Genomic DNA, 20004 nt, shown 5'->3' with positions numbered 1-20004 from the left:
AAAATACAAATACTCCATATTTAACAGTTGGTTACAACAACTCAATAAAACGTAGTTTCGTAGTGTAGTCGACCATTGTTTTCAATTGATTGGGGCGTGTAGACAGAGCACTGTAACGGCAAATAACGCCGCATGCCGGGAGTGAAGGACTTGAAAACGCAACAACTACATAAGAAACACAAAGTACAGGCAGAAGAATGGACACAGTTTTGCATTTTCGCATTGTTGTACATACAAAGACTATCAGAAGTTCTCTGTTTTCTCTCAACGGTACCATGATTTGTTTCCTGAGCGGCAGGGTTTGTAACTTTGCGAGTTTTGGAAGAAAGAATCGAATCGATTGAGAAATCCGACCTTTTTCTTTTCCCGACGAGCTTGTTTCGGTGGAATGAAGGCGAGGTATCGGAAAAAATGTCTTTGCATTTGGAACTTTTGGTGTTTGAATGATTGCAAATATGTGTATCTTCTGACGTTGGGATTTCCGTTTTGTTCGATTTGTTTGCGATTACATTGCACGTTTCAAAGAGCGAAAACGTGTTTTCGGAGTCTTTGGCAAAAGTCCAGTAATTTCCTGCATACATCACGAAATTAATTTCCTGCACATTTGGTAAAATCTTTCATATTATAAGCATTCCATGCTGCAAACTGAGTATCGTTGAGGTTAGGTAGTAACGTTAACGCACAACTGCGGAAAAATATCATAAACTTTAATCCCACAATCTACAGTCGATGCACACTCCAAAAAACCAAAAGAAAAAAAACCTTTGCCGGGCGGGTCGTCACGTGACCTCCCTACTTTCACGAAACAGGAGTTGAGTGAGAGATTGTGACGTATTGAGTTTTGCCAAGCTTTCTGCTTCCGACGAAAGAATGAGAATTTTTCTGTTATGAAGCTGAAAAGATAAATGAAGTTAACTTGAAACTTTAAAGAACAAAAACGATTTGCATAAAATTGCAACACTCCCTGTACCAAAATTAAACGTGTATGTTCAACAAGTTGGAGTGCTTGGCAAAAGCCATGTGCTTAATACCTAGGTTACAACTAAAAACACAGCATGAAAATGGAAAATAGAGTTTGCAATTAAACGATATGACAAATAGGTAATATATCATCTTGTGGTTGGGCAGCTGTGTTGTTTTCAATCATCAAGAATAAACTTTTGTACCTTCTAATTACTTCAAGTAAAATTTCACAAAAAGGTTAAAAAGGTACAGCAGATTGTTTACACGAAAGATCAGTAACAAAACAGTTGTGGCATTCTCGTGTTTTTACAATATGGTTCTTCAAATCTCCTTTTTTACTGTACAATCAAATGCGCTTATCATAAGTTGGATAAAAATTGATAGGTTTCCTACCTGTAAATCCCGTTTAAAGTTTGGCGCTTGTCGTGGCTGCTGTGGATTGCCATTGCGATGAGGGCGATGTAAGAATACGGAGGTCGTACGTCCGTAACTTTTGACCACTTTTCCATTGCATGGAGCGCTGTTTGGAATTCTGCTTCCGTAATATCAGAAGGCGAAATGTTGCTTTTGAGTGGGTCCACTTAAAAATAACACATATTCTATAATTTCGTACGAAGGGCAGCTCGTCTAAATGTCACAAAATGATTTACTGTCAAAATAGAACAACACTCTTTTTCAAATTGGACGACGCTGCTACATGTAGTTAATTGTTTAGTTCAGCACCGACTTTATTTTGTGCTTGTCGAACTTTATCACAAACATTCTATAATCTATTATCCCTCAGAGTAGTTAGTATAACATAAACAGGATGAACTCACCCATGCTTTGAAGCTCTGTTGCCACTTCTATACCTAACCAACGTAAAAATATCTGGCATCAATCTACGTATCTAGACGAACAGCAGCGTTCGCATCTAGGTATCCGTTTAGCTTAAATCGACCACCCAGAGTGAACCACCTGAGGCAAAGTGGTTTGAGTTGACGCTGCAAGCCATCACATATCCACACCTTACAGTTAATTTCATTAAGTCATTGGGAATTTATTTTTAGATTCACGAGATTTTTTACCTAATTTTCAAAATTGTTGGATGTGGGCCATTGTTTATACGTTTGTCAAAACATCTCGCCGCGAAGTCTGGGACGATCAAAACATTACTGTTTATGTTATGTAGTTTTGCCTGAGCCACATCACTTTTTTATGTAACTAGAAACAGGAACTAATAAGCAGTCGTCCGTTTGCCCAAATATAAAAATCAGTATAAACAGCGAAGTAATTTAATTAATTTTGGACGAGAACATCTATTCGTTCTTACGCCCACACAGACCAAGCTTGCTGAAGACCACCTTGGAACGCATAGATCATAACGCGGTTGTCGTGGCATGTTTTTCCCTCGGGCCAAAATCTAACGGAGCCGAAGAGTTGAGATTACGATCAAACGATGAAGGCCTTTTAAGTTTATCTTGGTGGGTGGTCATTGAGATGCCACATAAGCGTTAGTCATTCCCCTTGTATATCAAAAGATATTTTGGAAACATCATCAGATGCAAAAATGAAATATTTCATGCAAAATTAAATATTGATTATATTTCCCAAAAAGTTTGCAACACTATAAAATTATACTTTTTTGTTTTTATGTTAGCCTCAAAATGTTTCATGTAAATGCATAAAGACAATTAAATGGTATTTGAAAGCAAACATACCTAATTATAGCGTTATTTTGTTCCCCAAAATAAATTGTCTACTCAATTGATCTGGATTAAAGCATTGTCGTAGGTAAATCCCCCACAAAGTTCCAAAGCGGTTGTAGGGAAAATTTAAACGCTTTGAAAAGTCGAATGGATCAAGCGAACAATCCTGACGTGCTATTTCATCCAGCTGGCTGGTAAGTTTGACTTAAAAATGATGCGGGAAATATTTTTTTTTGGTTGCACCTTACAATCTTGTTAAAATTCCAGCGATCCGTTTCCAAATCCATCTTTTCCCTCGACAACATTCTACCATCCATCAAACGCGACCCAACAACGATTCGACAGCAGCAAGATTGTTTTAACGTCAGTCATACATTACTTTAATTTACAGTACAAATTGCTTTGATTCACGGTGTACACAAATGCCAGAAACAACTATTCTGTATTTGTGTTAAATTTGAACTTACTTTACCTTCTGTGAAGGCCTGAAAAGAGAAAGAAGTTTAACATTAAAGACAATGAAAGCTACACGCCTTTAAACTACTCATTTACTGCCGCAGAGGAGATTGAAGAGGAAGACAGAAAAGTTGACATTAAAGAGGTTAGTTGTACAATAAAGTGTGTTCTTTGAGTTATATTTGGGTTTTGCATTCCTGAAACTTTACAGGTTGAGGAGAGCAGCCATTCTGATAGTTTTCCATCTATGCTCTACAGTGAAGCCTCATATTCAGAAACACTCGACTCAAATATTAGTCAAGAAGGTAAATGCCCACCTTCGAGTGGACTTGGGTGACAAGCAAACTACTCTTTGTGTCACATGTTAAACACAATCTTTTCTTGTTATTTAATAGATTTAAGGGCAGTCAGCAAGACAACAAAGACACCAAGTGTCGCAAGTTCATCTTTATATGATAGTAGGTGATTTACCAGAACTGTTTGGAATTGAAATATTTTTGTAATTGCCTTCATATGTAATGCGTACTTACAACCTAGAAAATACTGTGACAGTAAGACGGTCTCTGGCTTCTCTCCCACCAAAAACTCCAACACCAGAGATGTCATCAACTCAGAGCAGCAGTAATCCTTCATCAAATGTATCTGTGTATGTTGCTGACAATCTTTAAATTGTTTCAAAAGATAAAAAATCTTCAACTTAATTAGTAAATACCGATATTTTTTGTCAGGTTGTTAAATCGATTCCGTTATGGTAAACCAAAACCCAGAAGTGAACGAAAACCTCCCAACAAACCTTCACCTGTCTTTTCAAAACCTCCACTTTCAACTGATCACAAAAAATATGACTGGAAAGCTGAAGAAACCGAAAAATCAAGTCAGCTGATAAGCAAACTTATTGAATGCATTGTAGAATAAGTATTATGGGTATTTTGTATGCTTGTTTTTGGGGTAAAAACATTTACCAGACTTTTTTTCACAAAGCCTTCCTTCCCATGTTTAAATCCTGGACTGTTACTGAAGGTTTGGATTACACTGAAAGCATGAAACGAAGTGAACTTGAGAATGGCAAAAGTGAAGAAGACAGTTTTTCTGAATTTGAGAAGAGGGTTAATGAGGTTTTGCAACGAGGGTAATTAACAAGCAAGCGTTGTTTATTACTTGCATATTAGTTTTTAGGCATATACTTTTTACTTTAGCGTACCATCACCCCTGAAGGTACCCGGCAGTAGGCCTGACGCTAACACACCTTCATCTACACAACAAACTCCCACAAGTTCAAGATCTACAGTATATCCAACTCCACAAGTTTCCCCCCCGGAAAAACAACTACGAAATGATCGGCCCATTATGCCAGGTAATAATACTAAGGGAAATATTGTGATACTAAGGGTGCAGTTTTTAGTACAGATGCAGAAAAAGCAATGTATAATAAACTAATTGGCTTTTGCTATTGTATTTAAAAGGTGGAAAAACCCATGTGTCCTTTCATGACCAGGAAAGATTAAATTTCCAACATCAACCCATAGATCCTTCTTCATCCACATCCAGTGAGTTTGATAGTGATGACATCCTACAACAGTGGAGACTAAGAAGAAAAATAGAGGAAGCCAGAAATCAACCCAATCTTCTTAGTCACCCGGGATATATTTCTCAACACCAATCAGAAAAATATATTCCTGCAGAAAGACCGTTTTCACATGAAACACCACCACATCCACAACAATTGCCTTGTGCTGGTTCAACTTTTCAACAACCACATGTTGGTGGTGCTCCTACACAACAACCAGTTGGTACTGACTTGCAAAACCAACAGGTTTGCCCTGATGTAACAAAACAACCAGTGTTTCATGGTTTAGCCATTCAAAACTTTGGTTACCCTGGTGCAAGCAGTCAGTATCCAGTTTGTCCTGGTATGGTTGGTCAACAGCCCTACTATCCTGGTTATCACCAACCATATTTTCCCTGTCCCATGAGGCAGCCACCCTGTCCTGAACCGACTTCTGCAGCACCACACATTTCACCACAGACGGTACCAACATTATTAGAAGAAAGTCAACAAGTCAGCCGGGAATCTACCCATCCACATCCTGGTCCAGTTCCTCAGACTAAGACCAGAGCAAGTGTTGCCATAGGAACAGTTGATACCACATGTGCAGAAACGCAAACAACTCCAAAATCTTCAAGGTCATCATCGACTTTGCTTTCTGATCTTGAAACCAGGGATTCTCCAATTGCCATGCAAAGGTGTGATAATATGTTGACTTGTATATCCATGCGATTCTTGGTAGTGTGTATGTATAATTTTTATTTTGTCTTGATCCGTTTTGCGTAAATTGTTGTCTGTTCAGAGTCACTATTGTGGATGCAAAGAAAAAGTCATCCAAGGCTGCTGTCAGTCCCACATCTACTCTAAGTTCATCTGCAAGCAGAACCAAATCTAGGTATTGCTTTTGTTGACTGCACAAATAGAAATATGATTGTAATGTTGGTTTATGTTGCACAGAAAAGGAAAAACGAAAAGCAAAAAGCATGAACAATCCCCAACAACAACTATTGTTAAAAAAGTAAGAACAGAAATTGCATTTTTTAAATTTGCCACCTAATTTTTTCCTTTTCTCGTAAAGGTTATCGGATCAAGACTGTTTGATGAAAGTCAGACATCGTCCCCACACAAACATGATACAACTAATGGATCAATTGCCAGGTCAGATTCCACTGTAACAACAGACAACGAAAGCAAACCCTACCAAAGGAGGCATTTAAGTGGTGAAACAAGTGCAACCAGAGATGACAAATGTTCCGAAACATCTGCTTTCGGGACATCTGGTTGGAGTGAAAAGTCGTCGTCTGAGGAAAGCCAGAAAACAGGAGATTTAGGAAATCCACAAGATGTTTTGAAGCAACTATTGGAAAGTAATATAATGCTTTCCAGGCTTAAATAAATATATGTGTGGTACAAATGTAGTGAATATAACCCTGCATACATTCTCATTTAATATTCTGCAAATAAGACAGTCTTTACCTTCTTTCAAGGTATAGAAATAGAGGAGCTGGATTTTGAAGATGATCCGGTCTTAAATTCCTTGAGAAGTCAACGGGAAAACTTGCTTTCTCAATTAAGGTAAAATCCAGTTAAAACATGTGACTGTGCTTTCACATCAATCTCTGTTACAGATCAGTTGAAATGCAGCTTGAAGAAGATGGATGAAAACCTGCTTGTAGTCATTTTTACTTGTGTATTTATTTGGAAAAATATATTTTTTTTATGATGGCGAACTGTTGTTCTTCGGTATGAAGTTTTATGTGGGCTAAGCAACAGCAAATTTCCAATGAATCAGATACAAGCTGTTAGTTTGATTTATTGATTTATCCCAAAGCAAATCTAGGCAAGTTGACGGATTTACTGGCATTTTAGCCTGCCACTTGTCATCAAAGCATCTTATAAAAAATGCACTTTATCCTGACAGGGCACATCCTTTCTTTCATTGCATGTCATATTTTTTGCTTGCAACATAGAGCAATAAATAACCAAGTACACAAATGTATAAAACGTTTTATTTGAACACAAAATCATGATTATGACAAAATGCACTACAAGCAGTCAAGTGTTTGCTATTCCCTGGGACTGTTGCCAGAAAGTTCTACAAACTCCTTTGCAATCACTGATCATCCAAAGATATTTTATTAAAATAGTGCATTGCTTTGCGAACTGAATCATATGTAAGGTTGAATGCTGGGTGGACCGGGAGCTGTTTAAAATAAAAGTTGTCACATATTCAACTGGCAACATTACATACACTTACCAGTATGTTGGACTTTGGTCCCACATGAATTTGGTGGTTGTTGGGGCAATGCTGTGAGGATGACAAACCACTCAATGCATAGCAAGTGTGATAATAATCTCGTGATCTAAAAGCAAATTGCATTGGAATATTCTTTATGGGTGAAATATCCTCTTTCATAGAATGTTATTTGTAAAGCAAAAGACCCTGGCATTGCTTATTAAAACGAAATATATTTGTGTTGAGTACGAGAGCTGACTGATTTTAGACAAGGAAAATAAACATTTCTATGCTGCTTGTGATATAAAGGTCAAGAGTTTGAAATCATCAGTGTTTTTAACAGAACGAGGAATGATTTCCAGGATCAATGTAGCTGAAGCATTCACATTAACCAATAACAATTTGGCATTGAGTTACACATACTTTCCTGGCTTGTCTATTAGGCCTCCGAATGATGACTGACAACAGTGAAGAACATAACATTGCAGTGCTTTTTGGTCATACAACCAAGTTTCCTGCAACACATTTTTGAAATAGTTTAAGTCATGTAACAACCTTAACTAAATTTAAACTGAAATATCACAGTCCCTTTTTTATTCCCAAACCATACAAAAGTTTACAGGCAACATGATTCTCTTGTGAATTCAAAAACTAAAAAAACAAAAACAAATTTAACATTCTCTCACCTGGGCCTCCGCAACCTCCCCTTCCACTCCTCCTTCTTCCTCAAGTGTATTGTGGATGAGAGGAAGAAGACCACCTTGCCAGAATGAGTAACATGCATCCACTAACTTGTTTGTTCGTCCCTGTTAATGAAATTCAAAAACGCATTTTTAATATATGCATATACAGTATATACTACTGTATAGTATATACACCAGCCAAAATTATGACACCAGCCAAAATTATGTCCTTGATAACATCCTGATTTATAATCACAGGTATATACCAGTTTTGTCTTCAAGCAATGTTTTACTTAAACACTGCTAAACTTTTTCACACATTTTCAAGAGCTATGTCAGGGCATTAATAACCAAAACATAATAAACATTTTGTTTTCTTCAATGCATTATTTCCACACAAATATAAATTTTACCTTTAGGCTGAAACAAAATTTTATTATTTGTAAACTGCAATATTAATTCTGTTGCTAAATTACTGTACCTGTTGGACAGTCTTTAGTCCTTGACAGTATTTATAGAAAGCAGTCTTTAGCTCTTGGGAGTCATTACCCAATATTCCAGGAATTTAATATATGTCTTATTCAAATATAACCTTATTCAAATAGAATCTTATTCAAATAGATTTATAAAACAAGTATATAAATTAATGTTAACTATAAAGTAAAACAACTTGCTACAACCATGCACCTAACTCAATACAATCATACAATGCACTAAGCACCAACACTTTGACCATCACCAACCCACAATGTCATTCGGTCACAAGGTCACATGGTCACATGGTAAATCCATCCAAACCAACAGGGTAGAATACAAGGTACAACAACAATTAAATTAACAATTAAATTAAGGTACAACAGCAACTAATATTAACAATCTCACTCTCTTTTGTTTTTTGAAGAAAAACAACCAGTGGAAAGTACTATTCCAAGATTTGCAGTTTGTGCACCTTTCTTTGTTAGACAATCTGCTAACTGTTCTTTTGTCGGTACCCATGATATTTCTGTGACGACGCAGTCATTTATCATTTCACGTAAAGAGCCAACATCGATACGCAAACGTTTGTCTGCTACATTTTTTGTTGTATATGCAGCCGTGTATAGCGACTTGTTGTCTGTCACCACTTGTACTGGAAGCTTTGTTTCCATTTGCTTTCCCTGCATTATCTCACACCAGAGTGAGTTGAAGTATATGGCAGCATCTATGCCATCAGTCATTGCCAATGTTTCTGCAGCAAGAGTACTTCTTACAACTCTTTTAATCCTCTTTGATTGCCAACTTAAAAGATTACATTTGTTGTCTTCCCCAACCAAAAATAAAAGATAGGCTCCTTGGCTGCCACCATCTGACAAATTGCCAAAAGCAGCATCGGTATAGACAACCAACTTCAAATTCTGATTGTGTCCCAGATTTTGATACTTTAGCATCATACAATCTGCTTGAGCCTTTCGGATTACTTTGTTGCAATCAAGAATGTCCTTTACTGTACTATGCTTACATCTGGATGCAAGCATACAAACATCAAAACTTAAGTCTGGTCGACTTTGAGTACACAACCACAATAACTGACCAATTTTCATTCTCAGAATATCTTTTTCCTCCACAGAAAGTTCATCATTGAGTTTCTCTTTTCTTGCAGGTAAGATCTTCATCTGCTTTAATTGTTCAACATATTCAGCTTGGCTTATGTTGATCATGCCTTTACCCTCGTTTACTTCCAGTCCTATGTACTTAAAATTGTTCTGATTCTCTTTGCCGATTTTAAACGTTTGGCGAATACGTTCAATAACAGAACTCTCAAACTGCTTCGACCCAATCCACATAAAATCGTCAACATACACTGACACCATACCTTGCAAACTGTTGCCGTCATGCCAGTAAAATAAAGCAGGATCCAACAAACTAATTTTTGCACCAACTGAAATCATAAAATGCTTTACTCTGTCATACCATGAACGTGAAGCATCCACCAATCCATACACACACTTCTTTAACTTCCAAACTGTGCCTGGTGGACAGTTTGCCTCATTCGGCGGCACAACATGTAAATTTCGATTTAAAGCTTCACCCTGCAAAAAAGCAGTTTTTATATCGATACAATTCAGTTTCCAGGCCTTTTGTCTGGATATACACATCAACAACCGAAGACCATCTTTGGTGCAAGTGGGAGACTCCTTATCCAAGTAATCTTGATTAACCTCTTCAAATCCTCTGGCCACTAACCTTGCTTTAGGTTTAATGCCGTCATTAGTTTCTTTAAGAGACAAGACCCACTTCAAAGAAATGCAACCTCGACCACCTTTTGCCACCTCCTCATAAACACCATTCTCCTTCCAACTTTTTAACTCTGCCATTTTCGCTTCTTCAAATGAAACTGTATTAGAAACAGCTCTGTATACATGTTCTGTAACCACATTACAATCATTGTTTGTTACAGCCAGATCTTCTACTTCTTCAAAATTCTTCCATTCTTTCATACCCTTTTTACTCTCAGGAGTATTGTACTCAATGTTGAAACAGTTCTTGTATTTCCCTTTGGCCTTCCCAGCTCTGCTCAAAACCTTGGCTGAGAACTCTTCTCCATTTTGCTTAAACAGCACTGTTTTGTTCACAAGAGAGCCCTTAACCTTAACAGGCACATGAGAATCTACATTTGCTGTGTTATCTCTTTCAACTTCCTTGTCTACAATCTCCTCTTCATCAGTTGACGAACTGTAATTTTCAACGTCATCTCCACTTTGTTTTCTTACAGAAATCTTCGCATCAGCAGGTTCTATACGACAAACATGTACTTTCACATATTGTCCTCCATGTCGTAGAAAAACAACAGGGCCATCTTGGCCTAAAACATGAGCCGGTCCTCTCCATGGAGAACCATCACGTTTATAGTACACTTTTTGACCAATGTCATACCTCTCACCAGTCTTTCTGGTTTGAGATCTCAATGCTCTCCGAATCTTCTCGGACGATTCAGCTTCCACAAAAGCTCTTCTTGCAGCATGCAAAGCTGCAATATGCATACCAACATTCTCACTGTTGGCCTTTTCTTCTAGTGCTGGTAATTTGTTAACCAACACTGTAGGTAAGTTTGCGTTGGCACCAAATACCAACTGATTTGGACTGAACCCATTGTTATTAATCATTGAGTTCTTGGCACTCAATGCCCAAGCCAGTGCAATGTCCCAATCACATTTCATGTCTGCTTTCACTTTGCACAAAATGTCAGTCAATATCTTATTGTGTCTTTCACACAACCCATTAGACCACGGAGAATAAGCAGGAGTAGTCACAATATCAATGTTAAAATTAGCACACATATCATGAAACTCTGAGTTATTAAACTCAAGACCATTATCACTTAAAACTTTATGCGGTGCCCCAAATATACTAATCCAATACTTCATGAAGCATTTTACAATTGTAGACGCATTTTTGTTACGAATTATTACTGCACTACTAAATCGGCTAAACATATCAACAATGTGAAAATACCACAAACTTGGTTCCAGCTCATGTAGATCCATAGCCACAACATCATTAAATTTCTCTGACCATGAAAATCCAACAACAGGTTTAGCAGGTGGCTTTTTGTGTAATTTACACACTTCACAGCTATCAATCACACTTTCTATTATGTGAGTGTATTCTTCCTGCCAAGAATTAGCATTTTTTAAAAGTTTCTCCAAATTGCCTTTGGATGCGTGACCAAACTGTTTGTGCAATTTCAAAATTGCTTTGGTGAGCTTTGACTTGGAAAGTTTATCTTCAAACAGTAAAATTCTTTCACATTGGTTATTCTTATTCATTCGTCGAGGCAAAATGTACAAACAATAATGTCCATTACTGGAAACCAATAGCTTTACCTTTTCTCCAAACATTGTAACAGTATCATGTTGTAAATCTATTGTAGTGTTTGCTTTCTTAAGTGATGTTTTGCTCAATAACAAGGGAATGTCGTCTTGAACAATTGAGGTGTCAATGCTACAAGATTTTCCAGCTATATGTGCAGGTATATTTGCTCGCTGATGAGATATCACTTGTCTACCATCCCCAAATTTGAAAATAGACTTAGCTTTACCTACTTTTACCTTGCGTCTGAAGTTTTTGTTTAAGGCTTCAAGATAAGTGTTGAACCATTTTTGCCCACAAACTGTTCTTGTGCAGGCTGTATCTAATATTGCACATCCAAACGAGTCAGCAACCAGAATCTCATTGGTCTTCGTTTCTGAGAGCAGAATATAGTTTACTTTTTCTTCAAGTTTTTCACTTAACTGTACAAATTCTTTCTTCTGCTTATGTGGACAGTGAACAGCCCAATGCATTTTGGAGTCACATATAACACATCTGGAAATTTTGCCAAATTTGTCAAGAGGATTTAACTTCTTCTTAGGTTTAACTTTATCATTGGATGAAAAAAACCTTTTCTTTGTCACAAATGCCTCTTCTTTGGTCGAAATTGAATTGGAAGCAGTGGAACATTCATTGCTGGTAAATATTCGTTTTAGTGCAGATTTCATTTTATCAAAAGTCATGTCATGTGCGAAAGTTAGGGCCAATTGTCTTTGTGTTTCATTTAAACATGCACCTTCTAAAAGCTTAAATGCCAAGACAGCATCTGGCAACTTCATTTCATGTGCACACATTTTCTGATATTTATGTTCAAAATCAATGACATAATCACCAATGGATAAATCTTTTTGTGAAAAGTTTATGAAAGCAATGTAAGCACTATATGCATCATCAACCTTTTCACCTTGAAAACATGCATCCAATTTTGCCAACAACTTCTCCATGCCTTCTATCGCATGCAAATCTTCCTTTGTTAGCTCAGAAACCGCCTTCTCAGCCTTGGGATGTCCTTCCAAAGCATCTAGTAGAACCACAATTGCTTGTTCTTTTTTGTCTACTGATGTGACTAGTTGCCACATTTCTATTTTGTTTCTCCATGAAACATATGGTAAGTCCTCCTTGAACTTAGGTGGGACCTTCTTTGACATATTTCTTCTATTCCTGATCCTCTGCTACCACTTGTTGCTAAATTACTGTACCTGTTGGACAGTCTTTAGTCCTTGACAGTATTTATAGAAAGCAGTCTTTAGCTCTTGGGAGTCATTACCCAATATTCCAGGAATTTAATATATGTCTTATTCAAATATAACCTTATTCAAATAGAATCTTATTCAAATAGATTTATAAAACAAGTATATAAATTAATGTTAACTATAAAGTAAAACAACTTGCTACAACCATGCACCTAACTCAATACAATCATACAATGCACTAAGCACCAACACTTTGACCATCACCAACCCACAATGTCATTCGGTCACAAGGTCACATGGTCACATGGTAAATCCATCCAAACCAACAGGGTAGAATACAAGGTACAACAACAATTAATTAACAATTAAATTAAGGTACAACAGCAACTAATATTAACAAATTCGATGCATATTATTTTAAACTTGAATTGTACCTGGAATCCACCTTCCAATGTCATTTGTTTGTTTGTAACCCATCTCAACATACGGTCAGTGTCAACTAGCTTGTAGTGGTCAAGAAGAACCAGTGCAGCATAACCACAGAATGTGTAGCCCCCGTGTGCTTCAGTACCGGGACAACCTCCCATTCCACCCTCATAAGTTTGACACCTGAAGTTAAAGAAACTGAGTGTTTTTGTTTCAAAAAAGGCTGAGTTTGTCTCATTGAAATGTAAATTTATTCTTCACTTTGACACTGATGATATTTTTTTATGTAAAAATAGTTGACTGATTAGAAGCTAAAAGACCAATGTTTCCATAAATGTCAAAAAAAGAGAAATTGATTTGAAAACAATAATAACCTCAAAGAACACAATTGGTACTTCATAATAGTCATATATCTCTTTACATTTATGAATTTAACTTACCTTACAAGCCACTGCACTGAATTATTGAACAGTTCCAAGTCTTCATTTAAAAGCCCAGTCAAGGAAGCTGCTGACACTGCACAGTAAACACTTCTTGTGTCACACTCCCCACCATCATGCATAGTAAAACTGCCATCAGGTTGACGCATTCTCCGCAGATATTCAAGCAGGGTTTTTCTGAAGGGAAATATGATTTTTTTTTTACAAGAATCACTGCCGCCACCAGTTACAATCAACAAAAATAAAAGTGTACATTTTACAATTACTAAAAAATGGATAAATAGTCAACCTGTTTATGACGTTATAGGCTTCGTCAATCTGTAAACAACAGAGGCAATTTACTGCTGCATACGTAGGAGCAAGATGAGAAATTTGGCCTGGACCACCTCCAAATCCACCAGTGGGATTCTGACACTTTGCAAGAAATCTGCACACCCTAAAAAAATATGAAGATAAAATAAATTTACAACAAAACGTTTTTTGAGAACACAAACAGGTTGATAGACTTTAAGGAAACAAATAATCCTTACCTGGATTTGACATTTTCAGGTACTTCTTGTTCCAGCAAAGTCAAACTGTGAACAATCCAATAACACAACCATGGTCTACTTGCATCCAAACACTGCAAAAAATACACAGTGTCTAAGTTTTTTAACCAACAATATAACTTTTTTTGCAAGAGCAAGCACCTCATACGACCTTGAAAGCATATCCAAGCCTTTGAACAGATATTCAACATGGCGATCTCTAGTTAAGAATACTCTGCAAAGAGATTATGGCATATCTCTTTTAGGACATTTTGAATGAGTAAAGTCTTCTTTCTTACATTTGTAATTAACAATCAAAGTAGCATATAAAAGCAAAACACTAATCCTCTTCTGCATATAATGTTTTTGGGGATAAATCAAAAGCTATTGTCTTACTCAGGTTGAATGTCTGATAATTCTTCAAAGTCTTTATATTTCTTGATCACATTGTGTTCGACACCCTCCTGTTAATGGCAAAGACATGGTTTGTCTTGTTAGGCAATGCCCTATACACAAGAATCTACCCATAACATTCATGAAAAGGATGCCATAGATTGTTATAACGGGATTCGGAATGCATTTAAGTATATTTTATCCAAAGTTATCGATATTCATTAGCCCAGTGCGTAAACTAAACTTGAACGTACTTGCTCAACGCTTGTATAAGTTGCAAGTCCTTCGTCGTCATTCATTTTCATATCCATATCTCCTTTTTCCAACCAATCCATTACGCTTTTGTTGAAAAAAATCGTACGTGACAAACCTTCGTACGGTGGCCCACAAGTGCCACCGCGAAATATTAACGAAGCGCGAAATATATTTTCACTGCGCGAAATATATTTTCACCGCGCAAAATATATTTCGAGATCGCGAAATATATTTGCACTGCGCGAAATATTTTTTCACCGCGCGAAATATATTTACATCGCGCGAAATATATTTACATCGCGCGAAATATATTTTCACTTCGCGAAATATATTTTCACTGCGCGAAATATATTTCGAGATCGCGAAATATATTTCGACCGCTACAAATAAAATTTCGTAACATCGCGAAATATATTTTCACTGCGCGAAATATATTTACATCGCGCGAAATATATTTACATCGCGCGAAATATATTTCTTGTGACGCAAAATGTAGTGACAGGCCAGGTTCTCGTTGATTTCACTCCGTTCGTATGTTTGCACGACGGGTGACCGACTATATCAGCTAAGTAAGCATTTACCTACTCCAGTTGTTGGCAGGGACTGTTCAACTGAATGAATTGTTTAAATTGTGATCACTATGTGGGACTTGATCATTCATTTTGTACCCATTGTGGCCATGGTAAGTGTGTTTGTATTGTGTATTTCCAGTTGGCCTACATTCATTGCAATTTTGTTATTTCGGTTTGGACAATACAATTTTTCCTTGCAGGGACCACCATTGATGAAACACACCTCATCACCCACTACTTTCAACTAGGATATGAACACTCTGAAATTTTGCATTTGTTGCAAAATTACCACAATGTAACTTTCAGTTTGAGAACCTTGAAAAGACGCTTACAAGAAATGGGGCTGCATAGACGTGGTGCTTGGCAAAAAGATCCGAATATTATAAATGATGCTGAAAAACGAATCAAAGAAATTTTAGAAGGTCCATCTTCATGTGGGGGGTACCGTTCTGTGTGGCATGGTTTGGAGATGGAGGGTTTGAGAGTTCCAAGATCCTTTGTTGCAGAAGTTTTGAATAAAATTGATCCTGATGGCTGTGAACTCAGGAGGGGCCATCGTCTGAAGCGCAGAGAGTATAACAATCCAGGGCCCAATTATGCCTGGCATATAGATGGTTATGATAAATTAAAGCCATTTGGTTTTTCCATACATGCAGCCATTGATGGTTTTAGTCGTAAGGTCCTATGGCTTCATGTTATACGCTCCAATAAATGCCCACACACTATAGCTTCCATGTACCTTAGAACTGTTTCACATGTACAAGGTTGTCCAGTGCAAATTGTGTCTGATTTGGGCACAGAAAATGGGATATTGGCAGCAGCACAGTGCTTTTTCAGAAACAGTATTAATGCACATCGATACGTTCCTTCACCAAGGAATCAGAGAATTGAAAGTTGGTGGTCAACATTGTGCAAGTTTCGTACTTCTTGGTGGCGAAACTTTTTTGGTGATCTCGAGTTTAAAGGTGTTGTTGATTATTCACTTCCTTTAAGCAAGGAGTGTGTGTGGTATTGCTTCTCCAAAGTTCTACAAAGTGACTTAAATTTTGTAATGGATCACTGGAATAGTCATCGAATACGAAAATCAAGACACAATGTTATAGCTGGTCGCCCAAATTTACTTTACTTAATGCCAGAAAGGTATGGTGGAAGAGCAGACATGATAAATGCAGTCTCACAAGAGAAATTTCAAGTGGTGTGCAATGATATTTCCCCACCCGAAGAAGTGAACGAATATGAGGAATATTTTGACTATGTTCGAACTGAACTTGGATTTGTCATGCCAACCTCCTGTGCAGAAGCACTGGCAATGTACAAAGGGATAATGGAGGTTGCAAAAGAATAAAAAGTCAAAGCCCACAGCCATGTATGCATGTTTGTACTTCAGTATATTGAACTTTGTTGTTAGTGCAAGTATGTTAATTGTCAAATTACACCAACAAACACAGGCAACTTTGTGAAAAATTGTTTTTTTACTCACTGATTAACAATCAGCGTACTGCACTACTAGAATCTAAAAGAGGTGGTTTGTAAATGCTAGGATACAAATCGAAATTTTTTCCCATTGTATTGCAAACAGATGATGGAATAGAAAAGTGTGAAAGACAACATGCAGTGTAAATGAAGAAAAGTGAGTGCATAAATGTACAGTGGCAAGTAGCAGTGGCACAAAAATCTCACAATTATGCAGCAGTACCTCAAAAATGCAATAGTAAGTGTCAGGTAAAAACAATTTTGGTATAAAAGGATGAAATACGTTTCACCAAAACAAACACGAGGCAGTTGAATAAAAAAATAAAACACTAATTTTGCTTCGACAATGCTGACGGTCACGAACACAATAGTGAGTACGTAAAAAATCTAAATTGCTGTTTTGCCATATAACACTTGAAACATGCAATGAAGTGACAACTACTTATGAACATAAACAATGAAACAGAAGAATTTTTTTAATGTAAACCAAATGCCTGGCCATTGGACATTGCTGTAATAAAGATGGATTTGAAATCTTGAAGTTCTTCCATATGTTTTGTAGGGAACGTAATTGTTTTCGCACATGCACCAACAACAGGAAAACAGATGGTGTGGTTTGGGTTGTTGCTCATGCAGTCATGATTAAATTCCACAGATATGGACAAACTGTCACCAAATATTGGCCTATGTTTTTGGCCTGTTAGCCAACCTAGCACACCAGCTGGAGTACAATCAGCTGCTGCAGTCATTGTCTCTCCAATATTTTCTACATTGACTTCATTTTCACTGTTAGTACAGCAGTAAGCCAAAACCTCTTCTGTGGGGGCCCGAATACAGTTATCCTCAATATAGTTCAAGAAATCTTGAAAGTTATCCATTATCTTCTCCTCTACGCACCGCTTTGTGGAATTTTTTGAGGAATATTGCGGTTGCAGTAAACTTGACACATAATTGGCATCAACAGTCAATTTGCCTGGAATGAATAAAGGTGCAAAAAGTAAGGCATTATTTTTGACAACATTGAACAAACCAAACAGACTCAGCCCTGAAGCAAACTCTTTGAGGTAGCAAAGCCGCTTATTAGTGATGCTCACCATGATTGTGCGACTAATTTCACTGGCGCTATCAATATTGATTTTGCCTGTGTATCCATTTTCTGTTATTATGTCAGTATGAACAAGTGGGTCAGCACAAACTCTCTGTATCAGTTGACCTTCATTCTCAGTAAAGTGTTGGTCAAGATTTAGTTTGGTTATATCAACTGAATCCATGTTAGCAAGAATTGTGAACACATTTGGGTGTAAGCAATGTGGAGCTGGCCCACCTTGCACCAAACTTGCAGCTATTATTTCACCACATGCTTTGAAATGTCCATTTTGGACATGAAGCATTGAGTCAACTGGGGCACCATCAGGAAAGAATTGTTCACAAATACTTTGCAAAACAAGACTAAAGAACTCCTTAGCCATTGCACCAGAATCAATCCCTGTCTCACCTTGAAATTGGACAACCAATTTCTTTTCTGCTGATTTCTTTTTGGTTTCTCTTTTCCACAAGTTAAGTTGACGTTGAATATGAGCCCCACGGCGCACACAAATAAACAACTGGTCTAAATCATCAACTTTTTTATGCAATGACTCTAGTGCAGCATTCAAATCATTGAATTTTTTGCCATCATACCTTTCGAGTTTTGGGGCTAACAAATCACATTGATTGCCAATAATATTGTCCAGTTCACTAGAATCAAAGTAATCAGTAAAATCAGGCAATGAACTTTGTAGAATAGAGGGAGATTGTTTTCCATTACCAGAGCATTCAATGTTACTTGCATCATTTGTTTCATCATCTTCACTGTCACATTCAAGTAGATATAACATGATCTTCTTGTAATCTTTACCAATGCTCTCCTTGTATTTGACTAGAGTGAATGGCTCATTTGTTCCAGGCAATACTTCAACAATTCGTCCATCTTTAAAAGCAAGGTGGTATACTGCACCATGTCTTTGACTCTTTGGATAAAATTGAAAGTACCGTTCTTTGGCTTTATTCAGTATGGATTGAACACACTCTTTTCTTCCAACATTAATTATAATGGATTGACCCCGAACTGGCTTCAACTTAAAATCTTTCCCTCCATATTCAAGCATGCCTATGTTAACACACACTTCCTCATTTTCATCCTTTTTCGACACTCTTTGCTTCCATTGTGAGCCTTTCATTGCTTTAAATTCACTAAATGGCAAAATTTCTGTTGCACTTTTGCGTTTCATGGATGATGTACCTGTAGATTTTACATGTATTATTAAACTTTTGTTTTGCAAAGTTAACCAAAGTTGTTCAGCTACAGGTTGTTTGGCATACTAACCATTTATACTGGAATTAACATTTTCAATCACAGAACCCTCATTTTCAGATTTAGACAAAGTAGGATGATTGCTGCCATGGGCTTTCTCTGCAACACAGAATCAATCTAATTATACTTGCACAATATTATTTTACTGGCATATATGTCTGTCTGATATATTAACATTTACAAGAATGTTACCTCAAAACAACAGATTGACAAGGCTGATAAACGACAATTAAAGAATAAACCACTTACCGCGTCCGCAATGTGCGCAATACAAGTGTTCTTGAAAAAGTAGCCTTCCACAATTTGTGCAGTACATGATTACAAATAGGGATAAAACACTCAAACTATTTTTCTATTTGAACTTAAATGCACAGACTGTAGCATATAGATGTACGTGAAAACTTGAAACAACTAGACTTCCCGCCAGGCATTTCTAATAAAAACTAACAACATATTTCGCGCGAAGAAAATATACATCGCACAGCGCAAATATATTTCGCGCAGTGAAAATATATTTCGCGAAGTGAAAATATATTTCGCGCGGTGTAAATATATTTCGCGCGATGTAAATATATTTCGCGCGGTGAAAAAATATTTCGCGCAGTGAAAATATATTTCGCGATCTCGAAATATATTTCGCGCAGTGAAAATATATTTCGCGAAGTGAAAATATATTTCGCGCGATGTAAATATATTTCGCGCGGTGAAAAAATATTTCGCGCAGTGCAAATATATTTCGCGATTCGTTAATATTTCGCGGTGGCACTTGTGGGCCACCGTACCTTCGTTCCTCACAAATTCATCAACAACATGTGCAGCATTCACGCACGAGTGACTGTCATGGTTCAATTCAGTTACTTCAAACGGCGGGCAAATGGAATGCTTATTTCAAAATATTACATGCACGAAATGGTATAAAGTTAAGCTCTATTTTAATTCTTTATATTTACG

General features: G+C 37.1%; 6 protein-coding genes across 7 annotated transcripts; 2 read left to right on the top strand and 4 right to left on the bottom strand.

Annotated features, from left to right (window-relative positions):
- Nucleotides 1–41: 41 nt before the first annotated feature.
- On the bottom strand, nt 42–1832 carry LOC145898282 (uncharacterized). Its single transcript, XM_082986714.1, has 4 exons — nt 1782–1832; nt 1357–1543; nt 763–893; nt 42–571 (listed from the first exon to the last, which is right to left on the bottom strand). The coding sequence occupies exons 1-4, from the start codon at nt 1783–1785 to the stop codon at nt 42–44; spliced, it is 852 nt and encodes a 283-aa protein (XP_082842840.1). The 5' UTR covers nt 1786–1832.
- Nucleotides 1833–2774: 942 nt separating this feature from the next.
- LOC145898807 (uncharacterized) lies at nt 2775–6417 on the top strand. 2 transcript variants are annotated; one of them, XM_082987431.1, is made up of 15 exons: nt 2775–2845; nt 2919–3014; nt 3135–3252; nt 3319–3412; nt 3503–3565; nt 3645–3753; nt 3836–3981; nt 4128–4236; nt 4304–4461; nt 4571–5351; nt 5456–5548; nt 5611–5671; nt 5732–6020; nt 6141–6228; nt 6282–6417. In XM_082987431.1, exons 1-15 carry the CDS (start codon nt 2799–2801, stop codon nt 6313–6315), a joined length of 2286 nt encoding a protein of 761 aa, XP_082843557.1. In that variant the 5' UTR covers nt 2775–2798; the 3' UTR covers nt 6316–6417. The 2 variants fall into 2 exon arrangements, with proteins under 2 accessions (XP_082843557.1, XP_082843559.1); XM_082987433.1 differs by lacking the exons at nt 2775–2845; nt 2919–3014; nt 3135–3252 and having other exon boundaries at nt 3346–3412; nt 3503–3569.
- Nucleotides 6418–6644: 227 nt separating this feature from the next.
- On the bottom strand, nt 6645–19854 carry LOC145899146 (protein farnesyltransferase subunit beta-like). The gene is made up of 12 exons (XM_082987866.1): nt 19836–19854; nt 14655–14770; nt 14404–14471; nt 14170–14242; nt 14011–14102; nt 13770–13916; nt 13481–13657; nt 13049–13223; nt 7576–7695; nt 7313–7404; nt 6911–7016; nt 6645–6856 (listed from the first exon to the last, which is right to left on the bottom strand). Exons 2-12 carry the CDS (start codon nt 14733–14735, stop codon nt 6767–6769), a joined length of 1221 nt encoding a protein of 406 aa, XP_082843992.1. The 5' UTR covers nt 14736–14770; nt 19836–19854; the 3' UTR covers nt 6645–6766.
- LOC145899142 (uncharacterized) lies at nt 7702–12994 on the bottom strand. Its single transcript, XM_082987863.1, has one exon. The coding sequence runs from the start codon at nt 12567–12569 to the stop codon at nt 8451–8453; it is 4119 nt and encodes a 1372-aa protein (XP_082843989.1). The 5' UTR covers nt 12570–12994; the 3' UTR covers nt 7702–8450.
- Nucleotides 15094–16698, top strand: LOC145899147 (uncharacterized). Its single transcript, XM_082987867.1, has 2 exons — nt 15094–15337; nt 15428–16698. Exons 1-2 carry the CDS (start codon nt 15271–15273, stop codon nt 16570–16572), a joined length of 1212 nt encoding a protein of 403 aa, XP_082843993.1. The 5' UTR covers nt 15094–15270; the 3' UTR covers nt 16573–16698.
- Nucleotides 17158–19473, bottom strand: LOC145899143 (uncharacterized). Its single transcript, XM_082987864.1, has 3 exons — nt 19303–19473; nt 19066–19152; nt 17158–18981 (listed from the first exon to the last, which is right to left on the bottom strand). Exons 1-3 carry the CDS (start codon nt 19367–19369, stop codon nt 17177–17179), a joined length of 1959 nt encoding a protein of 652 aa, XP_082843990.1. The 5' UTR covers nt 19370–19473; the 3' UTR covers nt 17158–17176.
- Nucleotides 19855–20004: the final 150 nt, after the last annotated feature.

Source organism: Ascidia mentula, chromosome 4 (assembly GCF_947561715.1).
Source record: "Ascidia mentula chromosome 4, kaAscMent1.1, whole genome shotgun sequence".
Classification (NCBI taxonomy): Eukaryota; Metazoa; Chordata; class Ascidiacea; order Phlebobranchia; family Ascidiidae; genus Ascidia; species Ascidia mentula.
Note: the sequence above shows the minus strand (reverse complement) of the source record. Positions and strands in the feature narration are given on the sequence as shown.

Excerpts from the sequence above, each read along its gene's own strand:
- LOC145898282 (XM_082986714.1), bottom strand. Across the intron at positions 894-1,356 it reads ACTTTAAACGGGATTTACAG|CTTCATAACAGAAAAATTCT; the intron begins GTAGGAAACCTA and ends TTATCTTTTCAG. Across the intron at positions 572-762 it reads TGACGACCCGCCCGGCAAAG|GAAATTACTGGACTTTTGCC; the intron begins GTTTTTTTTCTT and ends TGATGTATGCAG.
- LOC145898807 (XM_082987431.1), top strand. The coding sequence starts at position 2,799 with ATGGATCAAGCGAACAATCCTGACGTGCTATTTCATCCAGCTGGCTG. Across the intron at positions 4,462-4,570 it reads TGATCGGCCCATTATGCCAG|GTGGAAAAACCCATGTGTCC; the intron begins GTAATAATACTA and ends TGTATTTAAAAG. Across the intron at positions 6,021-6,140 it reads TTTGAAGCAACTATTGGAAA|GTATAGAAATAGAGGAGCTG; the intron begins GTAATATAATGC and ends CCTTCTTTCAAG.
- LOC145899142 (XM_082987863.1), bottom strand. The coding sequence starts at position 12,569 with ATGTCAAAGAAGGTCCCACCTAAGTTCAAGGAGGACTTACCATATGTT.
- LOC145899146 (XM_082987866.1), bottom strand. The coding sequence starts at position 14,735 with ATGGATTGGTTGGAAAAAGGAGATATGGATATGAAAATGAATGACGAC. Across the intron at positions 13,224-13,480 it reads TCAGTGCAGTGGCTTGTAAG|GTGTCAAACTTATGAGGGTG; the intron begins GTAAGTTAAATT and ends CTTTAACTTCAG. Across the intron at positions 6,857-6,910 it reads GACCAAAGTCCAACATACTG|CTCCCGGTCCACCCAGCATT; the intron begins GTAAGTGTATGT and ends TATTTTAAACAG.
- LOC145899147 (XM_082987867.1), top strand. The coding sequence starts at position 15,271 with ATGAATTGTTTAAATTGTGATCACTATGTGGGACTTGATCATTCATTT. Across the intron at positions 15,338-15,427 it reads TTGTACCCATTGTGGCCATG|GGACCACCATTGATGAAACA; the intron begins GTAAGTGTGTTT and ends TTTTCCTTGCAG.
- LOC145899143 (XM_082987864.1), bottom strand. The coding sequence starts at position 19,369 with ATGTACTGCACAAATTGTGGAAGGCTACTTTTTCAAGAACACTTGTAT. Across the intron at positions 19,153-19,302 it reads TTGCGCACATTGCGGACGCG|AGAAAGCCCATGGCAGCAAT; the intron begins GTAAGTGGTTTA and ends TCTGTGTTGCAG. Across the intron at positions 18,982-19,065 it reads TGTTAATTCCAGTATAAATG|GTACATCATCCATGAAACGC; the intron begins GTTAGTATGCCA and ends TAAAATCTACAG.